The 24,162-nt window shown below is 40.8% G+C and overlaps 1 protein-coding gene across 3 annotated transcripts in view; it reads left to right on the top strand.

Annotated features, from left to right (window-relative positions):
• The first annotated feature begins 2,356 nt into the window (after positions 1-2,356).
• nos1 (nitric oxide synthase 1 (neuronal)) overlaps positions 2,357-24,162 on the top strand; it is a 60,669-nt gene continuing 38,863 nt past the window's right edge. The window contains exons 1-4 of one of the 3 annotated variants that reach the window (XM_088416225.1): positions 2,357-2,424; positions 8,711-8,756; positions 14,370-15,081; positions 22,894-22,996. In XM_088416225.1, the coding sequence (XP_088272351.1) occupies positions 14,426-15,081; positions 22,894-22,996 (759 nt within the window). In that variant the 5' untranslated portion in view covers positions 2,357-2,424; positions 8,711-8,756; positions 14,370-14,425. Of the gene's footprint in view, positions 2,425-8,531; positions 8,757-14,369; positions 15,082-22,893; positions 22,997-24,162 lie in introns of those variants that run through there. The other 2 variants (XM_088416233.1, XM_088416239.1) reach the window with 2 other exon arrangements.

Genomic DNA, 24,162 nt, shown 5'->3' with positions numbered 1-24,162 from the left:
GGCAGCCGCCCACTTTCCGTTCTCTTCAAATACGCCCACGGAGCTCATTATGTCCAGGAAGCGTTTCATTAGACGCAGACGTCGGGCAAAAGTGCGTCCCACCGGGGCGACGGACGGATGTCCTGAGGGGGCGCTGGGGCTGGCGCTGGCGCAGCACCTGTATGCCACCGCGTTGCGCAGCCAAGACACAGCTGTCCACACGTGCAGTTGGCAACGCAACGCCCCAGGTGTTGAAACCTCCGTCTTATCGTCGCTCTAATTACCCGAGAGTCCCATCGGGGTGCGACTCCAACTACTCGAGAGTAACGTCTGACGCTCGAGACACAATGGTCCCGAAAATGTCCAAAGCTTACGTAATGAGCACAAAGAAGACAGGATGTGACACTCGCCTGCCCTGCGGCCACTCGTATGCTGGCCCATCTGTTTGTGTGCATTCAAAATGAGATTGTGGCTCGTGAAGGTTCACGCCGTTCCGCTAACGTCTACTGCGATTCGCCGACGTCTCCTGTGACTTGCAAAATTTCTCTTTGCGCTATGACTTGCTAACGTTCACGTCAACAAAGTAGTCACTAACCCTTTCAAAACCCCAATTTTGGCAATTTCGAAAGAACATGTAAAAAGGAATAGACTAATTAAGGCCAGGCCAATTGTTGTTGCCAATATTCGCCTTATTGGAGCACATCACATTTTTTTTTATTAATCTAACGGCCAAAAACTTTGCCATTATGCCTTTTCTTATGGAGCCTTGCTCCAGCACTGTCCCTCCCTCTCACAGGATCATCTGATTGGTTACCCTTGTAAGAGCTAAACCCAGTAGTGTATTATTGTATATATATATATATATATATATATATATATATATATATATATATATATATATATATATATATATATATATATATATATATATATATATATATATATATATATAATAACAGTCAATTCTATTTTAAATGTATATTTGGACCGGACAACTTGTCCTACGTGAAAACAATCTGAAGAACCTCAGTGATGTAATGTGAATGTCCACAGCCCAAGGCGAGGTACACCCGCCTGACGTATGCTTTGAAGCAAAATGTTTTGGAACAAAGTGTTATTTTTTTTCCTGGGGGCGTCACACTGGCGAGGTTTTCACTCAACCTGTCATTTGCATTTCAAGGAGACATTCTTTGGACCAAACAAAGACATTTCAAAGGGTTTATTAAAACATTCCGACCGACACCTGATGAGAAAATATGTGTCGGTAAAAAATGTATACAGTACCTGTTTTTATGGAATATAGTGGAACATTTAATGTAGATACCATCTACATCTCTCGCCATCGACGTAATGATTTCTACCTTCGTGGTGTTATGACGGATGGTGATGGATTAACTCTACTTGATTTTATCGCTTAGAGTTAAGTGTGGCATATTGTCTGTAAATAATTACATTTGAATTGCAAACTAATAACATCAATATCACATTTTCAAGCTGGCTCCCTTCCGAGTCTAGTTTTCGAGTCTAGTCTTCCAAATTATATATATGTATATATATATATATATATATATATATATATATATATATATATATATATATATATATATATATATATATATATATATATATATATATATATATATATATATATTCACACAATAAGGATTTGAGAGAATGATTAAAATTCAAGATATGATTTTGACACATAATTTAACGTATGGAACTCACGTTTCAAGCCAAGTCCAAATAACTTTCTGTAGACGCAAATGAGCGTTTGTGGGCCTATTACACAGCAGCAGCTGTCTTGTGTGTAGCCACAATTTGCCCCAAACCCCTAATAGGACCCTGTTGAGATCAAACGCGACAAAACAAAACATCTTCAGGACACGCCGATGGCGCAGGGCCGCCAGCATCTCATCACTCGGCCTAATAGCCGCCACCCACTCGCGGTGCGCATCAGCTCATTTGCGGGCGTCAGTGACACCTAAAAAAGAAAAGATGAGATGCTCGTTTGCCTTCTGGTTCAAGGTTGCACAAGCAAAACAGGCCTGCATGCATTACAATCTCATTTCCCGTCTCCTGGGATTCATTTGGAATGTAAAGAAAAGATTCGACAAAAACACATCAGCTCATGGGGCAAGACAAAAACAAAATGTTTTGATGGGGCACAAACCTTTGACATTGTTTGTGTTTCGCCGTAAATATCGCGCACAATTCCCAACGTAGTTAGTTTTAAACGTCCATTTATTTGTTTGTCAAAACGTCACCTGTCAAGTAAGTGCTGACCCCCCCCCCCCCTTTCAACTAGCATTAAATGGTTCAGTCCAATCTAAGCAGATGCGATACACCTGTGTTAGCAAGTCCGCTTCAGTAACAAAGTTAATACATCAGGTGGTCCATAAAGAGCTTTCTGGAATTAAATAACCCGGAGTGAGGTGTGTTGAGGTGAGTCAATTTATCCTCAAATATAGATTTGCGAAAACCACACGCTATATTGATGCGAAACAGGCTAACAATGCCAGTAGCTAAATTATTGCAGGTGTACGTCTGAATGTAAGACAGTGGTGGCAAACTCTTTAGAGAAAAAACAAAAATAAGTTTAACTTTCCGGGTGTTTTTATTTTATTTTTTTTATTAATAGCCAAAGCTAATCTATGATGTTCTAAGTTGAATGAAATGGATAACGTTTCTCCCGGCTGGTCCTTCATCCTAGTGAAACCGCTTCTTCCAGATGTGCGTGTGTGCGTGTTTTTTTTTTTTTTTTTTAATTGACTCGTGACAGAATCAGCGTATCGGCCGTTGCCACGGAGACTGAAATGAATGCCAAAGGGGCATAATGAAAGAAAAAAATAGTCACACACCTGTATGCGCAGGAATTTACATCCTTCATTACAAAAACAATGCGGTTCTTTTGCTACCACCTCCAAACTTTCCTCCCTCCCTACTCCCACTTTACTCCTTCCATCCTTTGTTCCTTTACGTCCTTCTTTCCATTCTATCATTCATCACTTTGTGCTTTCCATCCTTCCTTTGTTCAATTTCCTTCCCTTCCTTGTTTACTTTTCTTTACTTCCATTATTTGTTTTGTCATATGTTGCTTTTTCCTTTATTTTGTGCATATGTTCCTAAAGGAAGAATCCTTCAGTTTTTAATCCCTCATTTTTTTGTTTCTTTTCCTTCCTTCCTTCCTTCCTTCCTTCCTTCCTTCCTTCCTTCCTTCCATTATTTGTTCATTAATTCATTGCTCTATTTCCTTCTTCTTGTTCTATTCATTCCTGCCCAAAGGAAGAATCCTTCAGTCTTTATTCACTCATTTTTTTCATTTCTTACTTCCTTCCATTTCTTTCCTCCCATAATTTGTTCGGTAATTGCTTTATTTCTTTCTTTTGATTTGTTCTGTTTATACCTTCCTAAAGGAAGAATCCTTCAGTCGTTATTCACTAATTTCATCATTCCGTTTCTTGATTTGTTTTGTTTATGCCTTCCTAAAGGAAGAATTCATCAGGCTTTCATTTCTTCACTTCTTACTCATCTTACTTTCTTTTTCCTTCATTCCTTCCTTGCATCAATGAATTGCTTGTGTCCTTTTTCCTTGTTTATCTGTTGATGCCTTCCTAAAGGAAGAATTCTTGACTCTTTATTCTCATTTCTTCATTTTTCTTTTGTTCATTAATCCATTTATTTCCTTTTTTCCTTGATTTGTACTGTTCATACCTTCCCGAAAGATGAAACCTTTCTTTTTCTGGTTCATTTCTTTTAACATTCCTCCCTTTTCCTTCTTCCTTTCTTTGTCTGAGTTTCCTCCCTTTTCATTATTTCCTTCATGTTTTTTTTACTTCCTTTTATTTTTACTTTCTTGATTTGTTTGTACAATCATTCATTCTTCATTTTTGTTCCTGCCCGCCACCTTACAATCCTTCTTTCTGTTCTTTTCCATCTTCTTCGTTCCTCCTTCCTTTCCTTGTCTCATTTGATCGTTCCTTCCTTTTTTCAGTCATTCATCGCTTCCTTCCCTCTTGGAATTTTTCGGTAGTGCAAATGTTTCTGTTTTGCCTTCAGTTTGGCTCTGTTAGGTTGCGCTCACGCCCACCTGGCCTCTGTCCTTTCATCACTTTGCAAGAATGACGAGGTGCAATTTAATTTTGGCTTCGGCATCCAGGAGCATCAGGTAGTGTCGCTCTTATACATTTTGCTGAAGTTGTGCAGAAATTGCAGCAGGATTTCAAGCGAGTGCGCGTTTTTTTTTTTTTTTTTAAGGTGAATCTTGTGCGCGAGAATCTAGATGTGCCGCCACCGCCTAACTTGTGCGCGGTGATGGTGGAGGGCGCTAAGCACGGGGGCTTTGCACAGTGATCCGCACGCGTGGCTTCATGAGAGGGCAGATGGCAGCACTCAAGCAGGAAGTGATCGACATAATGACATGCGAGTGTGTGCGTGTGTGCACATAAGCACACATCCTTGGTTAAAAAATAAATAAAAACCCAAACTGTTTGCATTTCCTGCAATGCACTCTCATTTGAATTCCTGACAGTATGACGAAAAAATTGTCAATCATGTTGATGATTTCTTGAGGTGCGATGATTAATCGTATTAAAATAAGGTAACTGATTTAGAGAAAACTAATAACAGAATTTTGTCTATCTGTCCTCCCTCCCACACATTATACTTAGATAAAAATGACCTATGTGGTACAGTGGACCCCCGGCTTACGGCGTCCCTTACGTTTTTTTTACGTTACAAAGTGGAGTGCTACCTTTTATCGTCCCCTCTTAACGATATTTTTCCCGCTTAACGGCCATGTGACAAATAAATAAATAAATTGTAATGTTTCCTTTTGTGGCCAATCATGCAGAAATGCAGAGGCAACTATTGTGGCTTAGATAGACCAGAAATGCTGAAATTTTGAAAGAGAAATGTACTCAATTGAACGTTTTTAAAACCGTTTTAATCAGAAAAGTCTTTTATGATTCAAAATCGATTCATCAAACAGCCTTACTGGGCCGACCTCACCAGAGATGATCCATTATTTAATATCTTACTGTTAGTAAGCTTTTGAGTCCTTATTGCTGCTTATTCGGTAAAAAATAGCTAAAGGTATCAGCAAGTCAAATGCTGTGACAAGAACGGTATACAGTATTTTACTTTTCAGATGAATTACTACTGAATTAGAACATTATGAGACTTATTGCTAGTATCGTAGCAACAAAAGTTTCATATGCCTTTTTATTTTAAGCTTCATACACATGCCATGTCATTAATGATGCAGTTTTCTTGCAGGAATTAAAAAAGGATTTTCCATGATCTATCATCAAAATTAATCAAAAATGCTTTGCACTGATTTTTTTTTGGGCCCAAAAGATATTTCACTGCGGGAACATCATTAAAGAAAATGCGTCGAACCACATTTAGGAAACATGTTTTCATTTGATGACAAATTTTAAGCTTGCATAATAGGGGTGTTGTCTGGTTGGTGCGCCTTTTGCAATCTCTCTTCCCTCTTTACTGCGGCAAAAATAACCGGATTTACATTTTCACCACTGACTCGGTCTACTGACCTAAACGCATGCGAGTCGTGCTGGATAAGCAACAAAGCAGGAGCGGGAGTACTCTACGCTGCTCCATTACTGTGGTTAGAAGAAATGAAGCCAATTACATGATTCTATTCCGGGTGTAACGCATAACCTCACGCGGCGGAGATCGTGGTGATGATTATGACGATGATGATGATGATGATGATGATGATGATGATGTGGAGAGGGATGAGCAGGTGACAAAAGTGACAGCGCGTGGCTCGGCTTGTCTATTTGTTGGAAGCACCCACGCATGCTATCACATTCGCGGGGTCAAAGATCAGCTGGAGAGCTGAGGCAGATCTGTTCAAGTACGAGCAATTAACCGAGGAAATATACACTGGATATGACTTGCACAGCACACGTGCCGCATTCGCTACCAATTTGACGGAATGCCTAAAAATAAAAAAATTCATAGTTTTAAACCTTGTTTATTCAACTCGATAAATGAAGCTGTTCAACGCAGACCAATTGGTGGGGCCTGGAATTCAAAGCGAACGTGGTGAAGCAGCGTTTAGTTGCTTTGCTGCATAAGCTGGACAACATTAGTCAAGTCAGCCTTGAGTGTAAATGCATTCAAATCCATTAAAAACAATCCCCATACTTCTGTTACTGAATGTATTTATCCGTTTTCAGCAGTGAAAAATTAATTTTATTTTTGTTAATATTGTGTATAATTAATTTCATAACATGTATTTTTCTATCTACGACGAATAACTTTAGAAGTGTCGTTTTTCACTTGCTGTTGACTGACATCACGTGTATGGGCTCAGGGAATGACCAATCACGTCTCTGTTGTTTTCTGGGGTTTGCTCATGTGACATTTTGAGAACTTGAGATCATGCGATTTCTTTTTCAATTGACAGCAATTTGCAAAATGAGTTTTAAAGGTATTAAGTTGACATGGGGAAAAAAAAATCAAATATAGATGAAATATGAACTTTTTACTGCTTAAATGGCTAAATGTTTAGTGTCCCTGGGGGGTGTTGTTTTTTTTCTTCCAAACATTTTAGGATCCATTTCATAGAAACTTTGTTTAAACATTTTAAACTGTTAATGTTTAACATGTGTCAGGGAAGTGGCACAAACTTACTTTGAAAATCAAAAGGGAGTGCATTCATGGAGGGCAAAAATCTAAGAATTTACCACTCAGACGTTATAATTGTGCATATTTGGACATTTCAAATCCAACAAGGCCTCTAAATTGATAGTAAAAAAAAAAAAAAATATTTGAATAATCAATTAGTTGCTGATTGTTGTGCTTTTTTTTTGCAAAAAAGGAATAAGAGTTAAAACAAAAAACCTTCTACAGTTAGTTTTTTTTATGGATTAAAAGTGCAGTCTTTTAATAATTTCAAAAAATTCTCAGCAATTTGAACTTTTAATGTCATGAGTGGAGGATCCATGACTGTCAATATTATAATTTCTACGTGAGTGGAAATTACAGATTTGCTCCTGTGAACGCGTGCAATCTTGAGGCTGTTTTTAGCTTAAAAAGCAGCAAGTAAGGGAAGAGTCTCAAAATTGTTTGTGATTTTTCACAAATGATTTGTGACATTTGCAATTTCCATGTTTTTCAGATCATCATTCATGATTTTCACATTCAAAATTCACAAATACACTTACGATTTTTCACACTTTTAATGTCGTATACGCATTAACATGACTTACCATTTGGAAATGTTTTGCCTGTAAGTTGTCAGATGTGCGTTTGTGGATCGGTGTGCTCTCATTTAATTTTTTAGACGTGCTGCTGCAAAGTATTCACACACACACACACACACACACACACTGGTTTTAAGAAATGCATGTGTCTAAAGGCCCATTTCTCCTCCTTTGAGCATGAACTAAACTTCCAATTGTGATAGTAGAAGTAACCTTCTGTTTTGTGTTTGTTTAACACAAGTCCAAAAACAAGATGTGACCCTATTTTTTTTTTCTTTTGAGCCGTTTAAAAAAAATATATATTTTCATATTTTGCCTTCACACACCTGTGTTTCCATTCAAAAGAAAGGGCAAAAGTGCCTCTGTGTAGACCAGTCCTTCTCAAATAGTGGGGCATTCCCCCCTGGGGAGAACACGAGGCGATGCTAGGAAGTGCGCAGATAAACCCAGGAAAAAGGATTACTATTTGCTATGCAAAATATAATTATGATCAAATAAGCATTGGCATTTTTTTTTTAAATGGGTAATTTGCACTTTTTTCTGCTTGGACAAACCTTTAACCTGTGTAAATTCTGTATAAATGCACCCTTTTGACAATGTCTGTAATGTTGGAGGAAACCGGAGTAGCTGGAGAAATCCCATGTGGGCATGGGGAGAACATGCAAACCAACAACTTCTTTATGTGAGGCAGACGTTCTAATCAGTCTGCGTCTGTCTTGCCCCACCATGAAAATCATGGCTGTATTTGTGTGAATAATATTTATATATAATAAACTTTAAAAGTGGTGCCAGAAGTTTACAGTCAGTCCATCACTTGTATGGACGTGTACTTTACTTCTCATGTCATGTACTGTCATAAATGTCATAAGACAAAACAAAGCAGAGGGCCTGATTTTTTTGGGGGGGGACTTGCTCAAGTTCCTTTGGTTCCTGGGAAGCTGTGTGCTTTTAGAGTATTTAAGGTTGCCGACCCCCGGCCCAGGAAGAAGCAGCCTTTTAATCAAGATTAATGAATTGTAGCTCTTCAACAAACCGATAAATCAAAATTTAGCGCCCGACCCGTGGGCTACGACCGTGCAGAAGAGGATGGAAGCTCCATCTTCCCATCCTCTTTCCCTCTGCAGCGGGAGGGGGGACGAGGACAGCGAACCTCCTACCGCGAGCCGAGCTATGACGACAGGCGATGTGCAGCCCCCACCCCCCCACCACTCCCGGCCCCCGCTCCGGCTCTGTTCCCTCTCTCTCTTTCATCGCTTTAAAACTGCGCCCGAGCGCACTGTGCAAGCCACAAGGCGAGCCTCCAGAGAGGCAAAGCGCATGAAAAAAAAAAACACCGCTTTTTTGTACACCACAGACACCCTTTTTCCTTTTTGACACCCCCACACTCCAGCCCTCGTCTTGGTTTTTGTGGGGGTGTGTGAGGGATGAACAAGGCATACCGCTGAGGAGTTTCACACCAAGTTTGTTTGTTTGTTTTTTCTTTCTTTCTTTACCAGGGGGGGTTCTGTGCAACTGGAGAGCCGGTGATCTGATTCTCGGTGGGTGAGTTGATTTCCTCGTCTTTCTTTGCGTTCTCCGCTATGTTTGCGCAAAATCGGGGTTGCGCGATGCTGCTGCGTGCGCGGAGCCTACTTGAAAATGAGACTTCACACCTCTGCCGCTTGCCGCGATCCCCCCCCCCCCTCCCCCCCATCCTCGTCGAGTGATGGAGAACTTGTTGCTGCTCAATCATCCACACCAACACGACTGTGCATTTTTTTTCCCCCCAAACATCAAATTGTTGCAAAAATGTGAAGCTATGGATTGAGTTGTCTTCTATTGGCAAGATATATTTTAGAAGGAAATTACACATTTTTCAGTTCTGACAAACATGTAAAATGACATGAGAAAAAAAAATATCGCACCATAACTTTTTAAAATGAGGTATATTGAATCATAATCTTTCTGATCAAACAAAATAAAACGTCCTCAAAACATTTCACACACCGCCAATCGAAACTTCTTGTCGAGAGATTCGCACCAACACTTTTGGGAAATATTTACATCAAGTTAGCTGAAGACTAACTGCTTTTCATTTCACCAAAACATGTTGCGTTCATTGACAACTTGATTTATGAGGGGGAAAAAAACATGCTCAGTAGGTAAAGGTGACATTGTTGTCATTGCTTAGGAAAACATAATTAAGGTTCAGTCAAGACTAAACCTGTCAAATTGTATAAAGACATGAGTGTTAACCACTAAATTGTCTTCAAAAGCTATTTATTAAAAAAATCAAAAACATTTTTACGGAAGACTGGGTGTCCACGTCTGGTCCTCGAGCCACAATTCAGCCTCTTTTTGATGTTTCCCTCCAACCAACACGCATGATTCAAGTGATTAGCTCCTCAGCATGTCACAGAATCCTGATAACGACACAGATTTGAATCACATTTCTTGCTATGAGGGAAACTTCAAAAACAGGCTGGATTGTGGCTCCTGAAGACTGGACTTGGCTGCCCGTTACCTAAATCGTCACTAGTTTATTACACATACTTTAGTTTATCAGAGACTATGTCACTGCCAAATTAGATGAAAACATTTTTTTTAAGCGTTTATATCATATTATATCAGATTATATCATCATTTTCACAAGAACAAGTTGGCTTTAGATGTTTGAGAAGTCTAAATTTGCTCAAAAATAAATTAGCGAAAGATTTCTTGTGCACATCAGTTGTGACAAGAATGTGTAGTGAGCTGTTATTTAGCATACAAATATGCAAATCTGTGTGTGTGTGTGTGTGTGTGTGTGTGGGGGGGGGGGGGGGGGGGGGGGGTACTGTGCGTGTCTCTTCCCAAGGCTACGCACCCAGCAGATACGTATATGCTAATGTGTGCACATGTATAATGGGCCAACGTGGCTTCTGCTCGACTACACGCTCTTCTTCGCTGTAATGTGTGCGCGCGTGTTCCATCCGAGTGCGTGTGAAGCCGCGTTGCCACTTTGACACTGTCATCTGCTCGTTACCAAGGAAGCGAGCGTGAGTCAAAGCCACGGGAGGCGCCCAAACGCCAGGCTGCGCCAGCCAGCGACGCTGGCTTCCATCCTCATCCACATTTCCATAACTTTTTGGTCATTTCGCACCTCGGCAGGGAGCCCACGCAGACGACGAGGGATTAAAGGGCCGCCGCCTTAACTTATTCCCACGCCTCGGGGCCACTCTGCTCCCCATTGGTTCGCTAAACGTGGAAGTTAGGTTTGTCGAGGAGTCCGAATCATCAGCGACTGTGGAAACATGAAGGTTAGGTTTGTTGAAGGCTAAATCAGATGGTTACCAAAAATGAGTGCTTTCAATTCATTGGTGACCTTCAATTATGTGCGTTCCGACAAAATTGTTCTCAATATTTCTGGAAACATGTAGGCCTGGTGTTTTGTTAACAAAATCATAGACAGTTAGTGGTGTCCTGATGCAGATCACGTGATCAGCCCGATCACATCTGTTTCAGCTCTGTTCGGGGGAATGCCGTTGAGTATTTGGTATGTTCTGGCGATCCTATTTGTGATTCCTTTTTCACCTTTAAGATTGTGGTGATTCAGGGTTATACAAATTGATGTATTTTCACAAAAGCAGGCGTATGTCGTGGACATTAGTTTTGCATTCCAGTATTTCCAAAAACATGAATTTTTGACAGTTGATATCCGTTTTGAGATACCTACAAAAACGACCTTTTTAAGGTTTCTGCTTCAATTTCCCTGCAGCTACAACCCTGAACTGGTTGTCGGTCACTTGCAGGGCACGCAGGGACGAACAGCCATTCATGCACCGAACCACACCCAAGGAAAATTTATTATGTCCAATTCTCCTGCCATGTATGTTTTTGGAGTGTGGGAGGATGGCAAAGTACCCGCAGAGATTCCACACGGGCTCGGGGAGAACACGCAAACTCTATACATGACTGCCGGAGCGAGGTCATATATATGAAATAGCGAGTGTGTGTGTTGACCCTTTGCTATGGCCAAGCAAATTTGTCAACGACTGTCAGTTTAGTGAGGTGCTGCATTGTGAGCGTACAAAAATGTTTGCGCAGCGTCACGCAATAACAGTACCATTGTTTTTGTGGTTTAAAAAAAAATATTCAGGTGTAATCCATCTGATAGAATGATTGTCAGTAAACCATAACGGCTCTAGTGTGTGAAGAGATCAAGTGTAATAGGTCAAGAGGACAACTAAGTTCAGACTAAATAAATAGAGATAAAAATATTTGAAATTGTTTTTTTTATCTTTGAAATCGTCTCATGAATTGACATCAAGTTCCTTGGATGTAAAGTTCACATGAGAATCTTTTTTTCAAAAGCTCTTGTTTGTCTAGGATTAAGAGGCTGTGACCCGATTGTGAGGGTTTAGCCCTTCTCACTGTCCAGCAGCTTGGCATGGCCCTCGACCACTGCAGCAGAGAACCCGGTTTTCAAGTGGGTGGGAATGGATTTGATTTTTGGTGGCGTAGAAATGTGCCTGTATCGCCCCCGGCCTTGATCGAAGGCCACGGTTTTCAAATCCCACAAGCACTAAAGCGTTAGTGAATCTGTTCTCGGAACGTCAGTCACCCGACCAATGACACGCCCTGGCCAAAGAATAAACTTCATCCGCATGTCTTATGTAATACGGTGTTCGAGCACACATGCCAATTGGCTTCTCGATCATCGACCAATGAGGGCAAGAATGGATTACAACTTCATCTCCCATCGGTCGATGTCGTGCCGGGAGCCAACTTGTGTCTTGTAGGAGTGCCTGTGAGCTGATTGACTGACTGATTTTTCACAACAGTCTTATCCAAAATGTTGACTGCATGTACCTGCAGTAGCAGTCTTCGAGTGAACCTCACACGCGGCGGGAGGAATACGGTGAAAAAAAGAGCGTGTTTGGGAGTTTCGGAGGATGCTACTGAGAGAGTTGTAATAATTTTGAATTTCCATTGTAAACTCTGCTACCCTGTTATCATGTTTGGTCAGTTGCGGGCCATTACTCCAACTCAGGGCTGCCGTGGTTCCCGACTATGGCCAAGGGATGGAAACGTGAAGGCATAGCAGTACAGTTACTGTGTAAGGTTTAATGATTAAAATTGAAGTAACTATGCTTACTACAGTAATCCTTGTCTCATGTAAAGGATAAATACTATTCACGTTTTAAAAACTCTAGTACGCATACACAAAAGTCTGGGGGAGGCTTCTTTGCAGATTGTCACTTTTTCGGTGACCATTAACATTTAATAAAAAAACCAGGGAACACTGTTTAGAGAATATTACAGTACTGTATATCAATACATAGATATTAAGTAGATTAATTGAAAAAAAAAATCAGTTACGTCATTGATACAGTCCAGCATGTGTCTCTCCCAAAAGATTCACGGATCTTTTGAAGCACAGGTCTCCCTTGCTACCACCGTGAAAGAGATTCCCAAAAAAGTGTACACCTCTGCCAAGGGACTATTTCGATCCCATATTGGCAAATGTGAAGGTGTTTTTTATTTCCTTGTTTTATCCACTTTTTTTCAGTTTTCGTTTGGTTTGAGAAAAACTCTTCCTTTAAATGGTTGATTTTTCCCTAACTCAACGAAACTGAAGTTCACATTTTTTTTCAACATAAAACACCTCAAGAATGAGGCACAGAAGTCACAAATAGTTCGTTTTTGACAAGCACCAAAGTGATGATGAACCCATTTTCGTATCGGCTGTCGATTTGACATGACGCCCTGAAACAAGAAATGACATCAGGAAGACCTCCAATTGTTCGGACTTTGGCGAATCTCTCCGATGATGTCCTCAAGTTAACTCGCAATGTCCTCAGGAGTTTTGAAGGCGTGGTAGAGCTGATTGAAGGGAAAATCAATCAAGCAAAGCTGTGCTTATACAACAAGAAAAAGCCGTATTATTGACGGGCATTACTCAGAACATCTACTGTTATTTCAACCTTTTGCATCTGTCAAAGACAAAAACAGTCCAAGTTCAGCAGATTATCAAGTGAAAATTTCAAAAGATGTTTTGTCAGGATCTGACATGATGCCGATTGACCCTCCCAATCGCCTTAACCTGTTTGATTTTTTTTTTTTTTTTGTCTCTTCAGCCTGTCTTAATTTTAGCCACTGGAAGTATTCCCATTGCTTTAGTTCTCCACTAAAACACTTATATATATACTGTATATACACACACCAAAATATCAATATGATATAGAATACTTTTAAAATATCAATCCATTTTTTACACAGTTTTTCAGTGTATTAACGAAAATTAAAACCTGTTTTTAGTGTTCTAGTTCTCAATAGTCTTGGTCTTGAAACCTGTCTTTGACACTTTTTTACGTATTTTCTCATCTCAGAATTGAAAGAATTTTACTGTTTTTTGTCTCTGACAAGCTGGACTCTGGATTTTTGATTAACATCGGTCCAGACCAGAAGAAGAGTACCACTGTAGTTGGCGAAAAAATGCACAATGCCGGCGCTCCTCCGCTGTTGTGGTGATACTTGCTTAGATTTGAGAATTTTTTTCATTTGTCTGTCTCGCCTCCCGTCTAGTTCTTGTCTCGACCTCCAAAAGTCTAGTTTGTGTCTTGGATTCATCCTCCAAAAGTCTTGATCCCTCCTCGGTCCAAACCACAGAGAGTCTTGCTCTTGTCTCGGGCCCGACCTCACAAGGTCTATTTCTTGCCTCGATCATGACATCCGAAAGTCATGGTCTTGTCTCTCTCAACATCCGAAAGTCTAGTTCTTGTCTCGACTACCATCTCAACCTCCAAAAGTCTTTGAGGGAAAGAAAAAAAACAAGGATTTTAGAGGTCAAGATTGAGACCTTCTCGATATGCTCTAGTCTCAATGTCTTGATCGTGACTGCAACACTGAGTTTTTAAAAAACAGATTCAAATATTAATTTTTTGGTAATTATTTGACAAAATTGTTAATCTCCAATTGCTGCCCTACTGCTGATTATTTTATTTTTGTCATTTTCACCATCAAATGTGGCTGGAGCATGACTTTAAAGTTTGACTGGATCCAAAACGTCAAACCTGTTTGATGCTGCTCCTTTCCTGTCCAACAGAATCTTAGTAGACATTTTTAAAAAGTGCTTCCTGCTAAGTCAACTTCCTTTGAAATTAATCGAGACTCTTTCCTCCTTTTGCTTTTCAGAGACTCCTTGGGGACGCACGCACACTAAGCCTCCTACACACACGCACAAAGACGCCATGCAGGAGTCTGAGGCCAGCGTGTGCCAGCTGCAGCCCAACATTATCTCGGTGCGCCTCTTCAAGAGGAAGGTGGGCGGCCTGGGCTTCCTGGTCAAGCAGAGGGTCTCCAAACCACCTGTCATCGTGTCGGACCTGATCCGGGGCGGGGCGGCCGAGGAGTGCGGCCTGGTCCAGGTGGGCGACATCGTTCTGGCCGTCAACAACAAGCCCCTGGTGGATCTGAGCTACGAGCGCGCCCTGGAGACGCTGAAGAACGTGTCGCCCGAGAGTCACGCCGTACTGATCCTGCGAGGGCCCGAGGGCTTTACCACCCACCTGGAGACCACCCTATCGGGGGATGGCCGCCCCCGCACCGTGCGGGTCACCCGACCCACCTTCCCACCCTCCAAATCATACGAGAATTGCTCGCCTCAGCTGAGGGCCATAGAGAACCTCTCCTCGCCGTCCATTGCGCTTCTGGCCGCCCAGGACCCCCTGCTGATGAGGGAGGGGGGCCGGGGCGGGGGACTGTTCTGCAACGGGCTGGAGGAAAACAATGAGCTGCTGAAGGAGATTGAGCCTGTGCTGCGTCTGATCCGCAACACTAAGAAAGAGCTCAATGGTGAAGGCCAGAGGAGCGCCGCCCGCAGGGACGCCGGGATTCAAGTGGCCTGGTAATTATTGCCCCGCTGCTCATTACACTCTTCACACAAAACAGCCTTACCTTGACTTTTGAGGAAAATTTGTTCCGTGACTAAGATGTTGTGCGTGAGCTGAATAGTTTCGGTTTCGTGTGGACAAATGTAGGAGGAGGAAGTGAATTTGAATATTACCCCCATTTATTTGTGATTTTTTTACGTGATGAAAATTTCTGAATTTGGAGAACTAATAGATATGAATAGTTTTATGTAATGGTTTCTATCTGTGAAGTACTGCAGAAGGTGGTGGATCCGTAACATCTTTTTTGAGCGGAATTATGTTGTGAAAATGTTCACGGTTTTGCAATGTGATGAACAGATAGTACTCATTGATAACACAGGATGACACGATCACGTGCGTGCCATTCTATTGGGCCAGCGTACTGAGTCTGTATTGCTCCCCGTTGAGTTAATAACGTTACACCAAGTGTTATTTTGTTATGTAAAATGTGCTCATGTGTCTCACAGTATTTCTGTAGGGAAGATTTTATACTGGCGGTTTAGAGATCTGCAGTCCTTGGAGCGGTTTACGTCGGAACGTTGTTTGATTGATGGAATTGTTTGGAAACATTTGCCGCTGTACGTATTTCATGATGACGTTCACGTATATTCTGAGGAATGATTGGTTAACCTATTGTCCTCGATACCTAGCCCTGTATCCACATTTATTTATTTTTGCTGGCTAAAAGTAAGCTAAAAACATGGATTACCCGTTTTGACAGCTTTGGACTGTTTTCAATAACCGGGACTTTTACGATCGTCAATCTGGTTGTCGGCCCATATCTATTGCCTGCTAACAAATGCACTGCTGCTCATTACCTTGTAATGCTCATTTACCAGAGCTGATACCAAACCTTTTTTGGGTAGTTACCAGTATTGTGTATTGGGCCTACTCATGCATCACGCCGTAGCATATTTTGCGATTTCTATCTAAATCCAGTCATATACAATGATATTTTTTTTCCTATATGTTTTTGTTGTTGTTTTTTTTTTTTTTTTGGTTTTTACATACCAAAGATTTTAAAATAAATAAATAAAATAAAAAGATGTATAAACAACAACAAAAACTGAGGTAGGAGCATGGTCAGATTAATTGATAACTTTTTTTTGTTTTAAATTCTTTAAATGTGTCTTAATTTAAAAAAAAAAGACTTTCAGGAGTGGTGTCACTGTAACATGAGTTCACGCATACAACGGGAAAGAGCACAGAGGAGTGATTTCAGTGTCAAATTCTAACATGGTTATGTTACTTCTATACTTCTAGATGGTTTTACGTGTTGTATCATTATTATTTTCCTAATTTGGGGTTATATTTAAGATAGTGGATTTCATTTTCCCCCAAAATATCAAACGCATTTGTTGCATTTACCTGGTGACAAGTGTTCTGGCGCGTTCTGATTTGGTGGATTTGTAAGCTTATAAACGACAGCAGTGTCCGAGTATTGTCGAGGACCTTCTGACTGATATCAGAACAGTCTTGTCTAGCCCTTAAAAATTCTTGTTGAAAATTACATAGACAGTGATGTTTAGTCTTTTTCTGCTTACACACTGTTTTCATGCATTTTGTTGTCTTTGGTCGGCTCAAGATTGTCTTAGTTTTAAGAAATGGCAACTTCCAAGACTCTTGATTTTCCAGACAGATTTTTGTCAACTATATCTAAATTTGCAGTCCATTACACTGCTATAAATTGCATAAACTAGGTGCAGATGTTGTAATTCATGCACCTTTTTTCCATAGGCGTATCTGACCATTTTTGGAGGCTGCTGAGCCCACCTACCCCCTCAAAAAAATATGCCATATTTTTTCACGTTTACTCTTTTTAAACAAACGAGAGGTGTATTAAAATACAATACATTGTTGAAATATAATTCTTCAACAGCAACCTCACTCCCACCACAAAAAAAGGTGAATGAATATACTGCATTCCAGTAGTAGTCAGACAGCACATTTGTTGTGTAGGTAAATAGCTGGCTGAAGCGTATCTTATGTGGAACATTTTTTTAACCTTCTACCACTCAGTACTTTACCAAATATTATAAAAATCCATCCATCCATCCATTATTTGTAGCCGCTTTTCCTCATTAGGTTAGCTGCCTGGCTGGTGTTTATTCCAGGCAGTCTTTGGGCAGTAGGCGGGGGACACCCTTGACTGGATGGTAGCCAATCGCTGCGCGCACACAAAGAGGAATAACCATTCACGCAACCAATCGCACCTGAAGACAATTTAGAATGGCTAATACACATGCCATGCATGTTTTTTGGAGTGTGGGAGGAAGACGCAGTGCCAGGAGAGAACCCACGCGGACTCGGCCAGAACATACAAACTCCACATACAGGAGCTGGATTTGAATTATGAACCGTGTGCAGACGTGCTAACCAGTGCATCGCCGAGCCGTCCTATTATAGTTAACCATTCCTAATTGCTTCTGAATGTAATTTTAGCTCATAGGTAGAAGTTAGTATTTTGTTTGTTTTTGTTTAAGTCTGAAAACGTTTACATCTGCTACCGGCAAGCTGATAGAATGCCCATGACTAAACAAAGGTTAACCTTCATCGGTCATGAAGTGATTGCGTTAAATTGTACGAAATGTTAAATTTTTCCTCATTCACCCCTGCATTAAAATGTACTTGAGTTCTAATTCGTCATTATTCAGATCAGCCCCCCCACCAACCTCTGATCCTAAAATCACCTTGATTTTCCACAGTTTGAGATTATTTAAACATAAGTCCTTTACATCAACAGTTATGTAATGCCAACACTTTAGAGATGATCAGATCTTAAGTGAGACTATGGAAACGTTTCAGGCTTTTTACATGTTGTGAAAAATCAAAAATACCATGGGCAAGTTTTTTTTTTTTTTTTTTTTTTTTTTTAATGGACTATTGTTGGTGATGAATGAAATGCATGTTAGCCTTTTACTGTTACTACTTCCTTGTAGACAGTGACACAGCCAATTCCATTTGCAAGGGACTATTACGCCCTACCCTATAGTGAACACCGACAAAAGCAATGAGAAACGCCTACAATCCACCATCAGGTCACCTTTTGTCTACTTAATGGAGATGATTATTCTAGCTGTGTAGAAGTTACCGGTGAATTTCCTATCCAGACTGCCTCTGTCTCCTGTTTCATTGGATGGCGCCCATTGTCCTCACTCCTGTGACCCATTGAAATCAAATTGAGGCGAGCCGTCCCCCTTTGATCAATATCTCATTCTTGATCTGTCCATGCGTGACTGCTCCTCATCCGTAAATACCCTTTAGATGATTTATCGCCTTCTCGTGGGGTGAGGGGGAGGAAGAACAATTTGAAGCCAATAAAGAGACATCCTGCTTAGCTAGCTTGCTTAATGGGGCCTCCCGTGTGTGCACGGATGCAGTTTAAAATGCATTTTAATCCCCGGGATGATCTGGGAAACATGCTGACATTTGCTGAGCATGCTAATGGGAGTCATTCGTACAATGACTTCTCGTTGAAGTCTCAGCGACATCTGACTTGGCCGGTGAAGAAGGCAATATGATTGTAGTGCTTTCCTAGCCAGGAAGAAACATTTTGTCGACAAGCGATTCTGTTCAGTTAAGATTTCTAAGATAAAGAGCCTTTTTTTTAATGTTACATTCATCTAATAAATTGTGCCATGTTTCATGGGGAATTAGATTCACATAGCACAGCCACTCCTAGTCAATCGTCTTGAACGACACCCTTTCATAGATAAGGCGACTTCTTTGAATAGGTCCACGTCGCGGAGAAGGAAATGTTGACGAAACAAAAACAACACATGACGGCATATGACCGGCACCTGAAATTCTAAGAAAAGTAACACTCGGGCTTGAATTACTTGCTCGTCATGCCAATCATCATCATCATATCGAAAGATATTGGGAATGCACTTCCGTTTACTGGTATGTCAAAATCAACTTCCTTGAATCCTCAGCTTTAGAATACCAAGAAAAAGTTGAGGGCGCCGGGGTACCACACGGTGTTCATCATGACTTTTACGTTTTGCCAACATTGAAGATAACGTGTTAACACTCAATAGTACGACGTTTCAAAGAGAGTGGCCAATGAGCTCTGAGTTAAGAATGTTTTAACAGAGAAACTGGATTAGTAATAATCATAGAGTGGAGTGGAATTGTTCACACCCAGACACACCAAATACACCATCACACTTGTCGTGAATTTTGCTTTTTGTTTGAGAGGGAAATGGAGCAGAACTTACTCCAATGTTCAAAAGTTTTTTTCTTTTTTTTTTGTGGGTGTGGGAAATAAGCACCCAAGATATGATAGCTGTTAATGACATTTCTGCAAAGCACAGTTTGTATAGCTTTAAAAATGACATCTCCTATTAGCCGTTTTCAAAAGTCAAGTTCATTTTTGTCAAAAATTAATGTTGATTTTGTTTTTCTATGACAATACTTTTTAAAAGTGCATTTACAGTTTCTGGTGTCAGATTGGCTCAGTAGCCTCCCTGAGACCGAGAGGTTGAAAGTTCAATCCCTAGTAGTATTAATAGTAGTTGTTGTAGTCATAAGAGCACCAAAAAAAAAAAAAATCCCTAGTCTGAGTAAAAATGCATTTCAGTTCGAGACTGTGTAGACATCGTAAATGTCGATTTTTATCAAACCCTTTTTGCTCTGAAAATAGCATTTGTATTTCTTCATCCATTTTCTTCCCTTTGTTTTTTTTTTATAATTATCACTGGAAATAATTTAAGCATAACGCGGTTCATAAGTGGTCTTGATACGGGACTAGAAACCAAGACTGAACTACAACTCTAATCCTTGGTTTATATTGCCATAGTGCCTCAACACAAAGCCCGATATTTTTTCAGTTTGCTCTTGTGGTTTTGCAGAAAACCGAAGAACCTGCTGATTCAAGACACAGGCCAACATATTTTGAACGGGGGAATACAATTTATAGCAGTTCACAGCTTTCTCAGTAACATTTTTTTTTCTAGAAAAGGAATTGTGATGATGTGTTTCGGCAACTAATTCTCACCCCTTATAGCACAGGAGTCGAGATCCAGTCCTGGAGGGCCGGTATCCTGCATGTTTTCAAACCTCTCAAACTCACCTGATTCAAACGATTGTGATCATTTTCAAGATCCCGCAAAGCTTGCTAATAAGGTCGTCGTTTGAATCAGGTATGTTGGGGGGAGAAAACCGGAACACATGCAGGATACCGGCCCTCCAGGACAGGAATTTGACACCTGGGCCCTATAGCAAATGAACCCATGGACATCAAATTTGATGGCTGCTTCATGCAACCAGAAGCAAATCCTCCTGAGACCCACCCGGTTCATTTGTGTCCACTATTGTCTCCATTTTGGCTTACCAGGACAGCAAATTTAATTGCTTCCTAACCAAGCACATGAGACGTCATTGGAAAGGCCAGGATGTCCTTTCCTGCTCTTTTGCGGATACATTTTCAAATCCAATCTACTGGATCGGTCGCAATTCAGGCTAAAATGACTAGATCAGTATCGGATTGTTGTTTTTTTTTTGTTTTTTTTTTTTTATGAGAGCCAATCGAATCAAATCCAGACCAGACCGTGTGTTTGTGTTTTAGTTACATGAGCAGTTGTATGGCAAATATAGTGTTTCAGTATCAAGCAAATTACATCTACATGTTATTAAAAACATTTACGGTGACAACAAAAAATCAGATCGGTGTAGAATTGGCGTCAGCCAATCCTCTGGGCTGTATTGGAATCCGTGTTGGATATGAAAAAGTGGTATCGAGCCGAGCTAATTTTTATAGGTGGGCAGCTCACAAAAGATTTATGCCGCTTGCTTAATTTCACACTCGATGGCTAGCCAGGCACCCCAGAGACCCCAAACTATTTGTTCACAAGCAATTAATAATTCATTTTTCCATTATGTCCCAGACGAGAAGCTCAAGCATGTCATTTGCTGAGAATGCAAAGGGTGGCGGCGCCACTGCACACTTCTGTATGAGGCGCTGTCTAACTTCGATCCACATCACAGCTTTTATATGCACCTTGGTATGTTTTAACCAGTGAGGAAAATAACCTGCCTGTGTAAGTCTGTGATTACTTAGTGCGAAGCTCAGAAGAACCAGTTTTGGACATGGTCCTTGCTGCTGGTCACACCACACCCACGGCTTTCCACAGCTAGCCCCCCCAGTCAAAAGCTCGAAGCCAGCGCATCCACTTTGCTGTTGTCATACAGGTAGGCCACACCCCATTTGGCTTGAAGACAGTACTTAAGATGCCTGTGTGGAAAACCTTGAGGAGAAATTCTTGTCCTTCGAGGCGCACCTGCCGCATCTGCCAGAAAAAGCTCTTTTCACTTTGTCGAGCTTGTGTTTGTTTTTCATCTGTTGGAACGGTAAGTGTTGAGACGTATCAATTGGTATGTTGTTTTGATTTCATGTTCTTGCTGGCTGAACAAGAAATCCCCAGAGACATCTAAGGTGAGGACTTGTTTAGTTGCGGTGATTGCGAAAGGAACCTGTGGAGGCACCTTAGGGACTTGATTTATTAAAAAATTCGCTCGGGATAAAAAAAACGAGCGCAAAATTGACTGCTCGTGCAAATAAACATGGAAGCTGATGGACTGACCCGGCACTGATCTGGTGTTCAATTTTACATTTCCGTTAGAGGTTGATCCAAAATAGCTGAGTTTAGCACTGATATTGTGATTGATCAAACCGGAGACTAATTTCAGTGGACGATTTTACATCTTTGTAACCTCTGCCACTCCGCTTAAGTTACCATGACGACAATTGTTGCGGGAAGGATGAAGAGTAGATGTCTGGCTGCCGGTGTAAACATTTTAGAAATGCCAGAACGAAAATCAATGTGACGCAATGGTGGAGCTTCTGAACCATCTAAACAGCTGACTTGGAGCCAGTCACATGGAAAAAGTCATGCTGAATCACCTTTAGCAGAAGTCTGCTTTGGCATCTTCATGACTCATTTTGTTTCACTGTAGCAAATCTTGTTTCACTCTCGCAGAGCAGTTTTTCAAGTGTGTCATCCCAAGTTTTCGCAACAATAATGCACTGGACTACTATACTCAGGATAAGTTCAATCAATGAAAAAATGGCAATACATTGCATTATTGATCCAAGCTATTCAAGTATTCGTTTTCAGTGGATGTCTTGATCCTAATTGGGGACATGGCATCTATTCTTGAAAGTGATTTTGGAACTTCATGAATGGGGAAAATTGACAACTTTACAAAGTGATCTCTCCACAAGCTCAGAGTCAGTTTCACAGCTTTCATTCTCACCATGATAGCGAGAATCCATGAAAACAGTTTCAGGGAGCTGTGACTGAGGACGTTCAACAAGTCAAGTGGCCATGTTACCTGGATACTGCATTAGGACAAACCCTTTGAATTGTTTCTAAAACCCAGCCCACGGAAAGTGACTTGGGAATGTGACATTTGGTAGATGACATTGTGAGTAAAGCGAAAAAGAAAAGAAAGAAAAGATGACATTTGAGGCTCATTTCATTCTTTAGAGATAGTCACCCTTGAGATTTTGTATGGTACATGTATGGTACAGGTTTCTCACTGCACCAAATATTCAACATTTTGTTGCGAAATAAACTGGAAAATAACGTTTTTTCATACTGAAAGAATTTTGCTCAATTTGCCCACCCATAGTGGAATTCTAATATCGACCCAGGAAAAATGGATAGAATTAAAGAAAAAAAAATGTACACGTGTCAAAAAAGTTAGCTTCTCCCTGATGCTACTTGTGCATTTTGTGCAATTGGGCCCGTGCGACTGACCACTCCCTTTTACCGCTGTTGTAGGGAACTCGGCGTGGGTAACGGCACTTCACCCAAGCTTTCATCTGAAAACAACAGGAGACGGGACAACATGCCTGTGGTGCTGCACAACATCGAGGCTGAGCAGGTAAAAAAAATAAAAACATACCATACAGACCAAAATATAAAAATTAAATATCACCTTTTTAAACTTTTCATGTTTGGAATCCAACTTCCTGAAGAACTGTATTGACAAAAGTTAGCAGATGGAGGCCTTGCATCATTTTGGTTTTGAGATCAGCACAGATTTTGAGTTGAAGATCCAGATGTCGCCCAATCTCAGCACTCAAAATCAATTATGACGGAGCAAAATGCAAACACATTGGAAGTTTAGAGTGAAAATGCCAGTCAAACATTTTCAAACACCAGCTATTGCTTTGAAAAATAATGTTTTTTTTCAGATTTTCTGAAATGTTACAATCCAGGAACTCCTAATTGAATTTGTATGTTGTTGTTTTTTTTTTTGCACAGTTTCCCCTTACGCCATTAAATTTGAGTGCTGCCACTCTCCGTGTTGTGGCCCAACATGGTACTACATGGAGGGCGTGTAACTGAATTTGGAATTTGTTTTTAGGAAGGAAGTGCATCCGCTTAAAATAAATAAATAATTAAAAGGCATTGGCCCTGCATCCCATCATCTAGACACCCTCTACCTCTGGTTGATTCTTCCGGGCGACTAGCCGCTGCCACAGCGGCGACGTTAAATCCGGATTATGCCGATGGTGTCCTAATCTGCACGTGCTACATGTTGATCCTTGAAATAGTCCCACAAGGCAAAATGTAGGCACCCGCCATCAAACAGATGCCCCTTTGCAGGCTGATCACACCCCTCGTGAAAACTGGGGGAAATTTAGAAAACTCTTAAATTTAGAATATTTTAAGTGTACTCTATGCTTATATTGATATTTTATGAATTATTCCCATTCAGATAAAAAATGTAAAACTAAAGGTTTAAAAATTATGTGTTTTTCCTCATCTCTGGGGCTGAAGTCACCTCGGTGGTCAAAAAATTCTTGGTGGCAAGGTCCCAGGAGTGAATGAGATCCGCCCGGAGTTCCTAAAGGCTCTGGATGTTTTAGAGCTGTTCTGCCTGACACGCCCCCTGCAACATCACGTGGACATTGGGAACAGCACCTCTGGATTGGCAGACTGGGGCGGTGGTCCCCCTTTTTTAACTCTTTCAGTGCCATGGATGAGAATTCTCATCTTTTAAATGTCATAACATTAATAAATAATAAAATTGTCTTTTTATGG

The sequence above is a fragment of the Hippichthys cyanospilos genome, chromosome 1, assembly GCF_059441005.1.
Source record: "Hippichthys cyanospilos isolate Australia breed blue-spotted pipefish chromosome 1, RoL_Hcya_1.0, whole genome shotgun sequence".
In the NCBI taxonomy this organism is placed as follows: Eukaryota; Metazoa; Chordata; class Actinopteri; order Syngnathiformes; family Syngnathidae; genus Hippichthys; species Hippichthys cyanospilos.
Note: the sequence above shows the minus strand (reverse complement) of the source record. Positions and strands in the feature narration are given on the sequence as shown.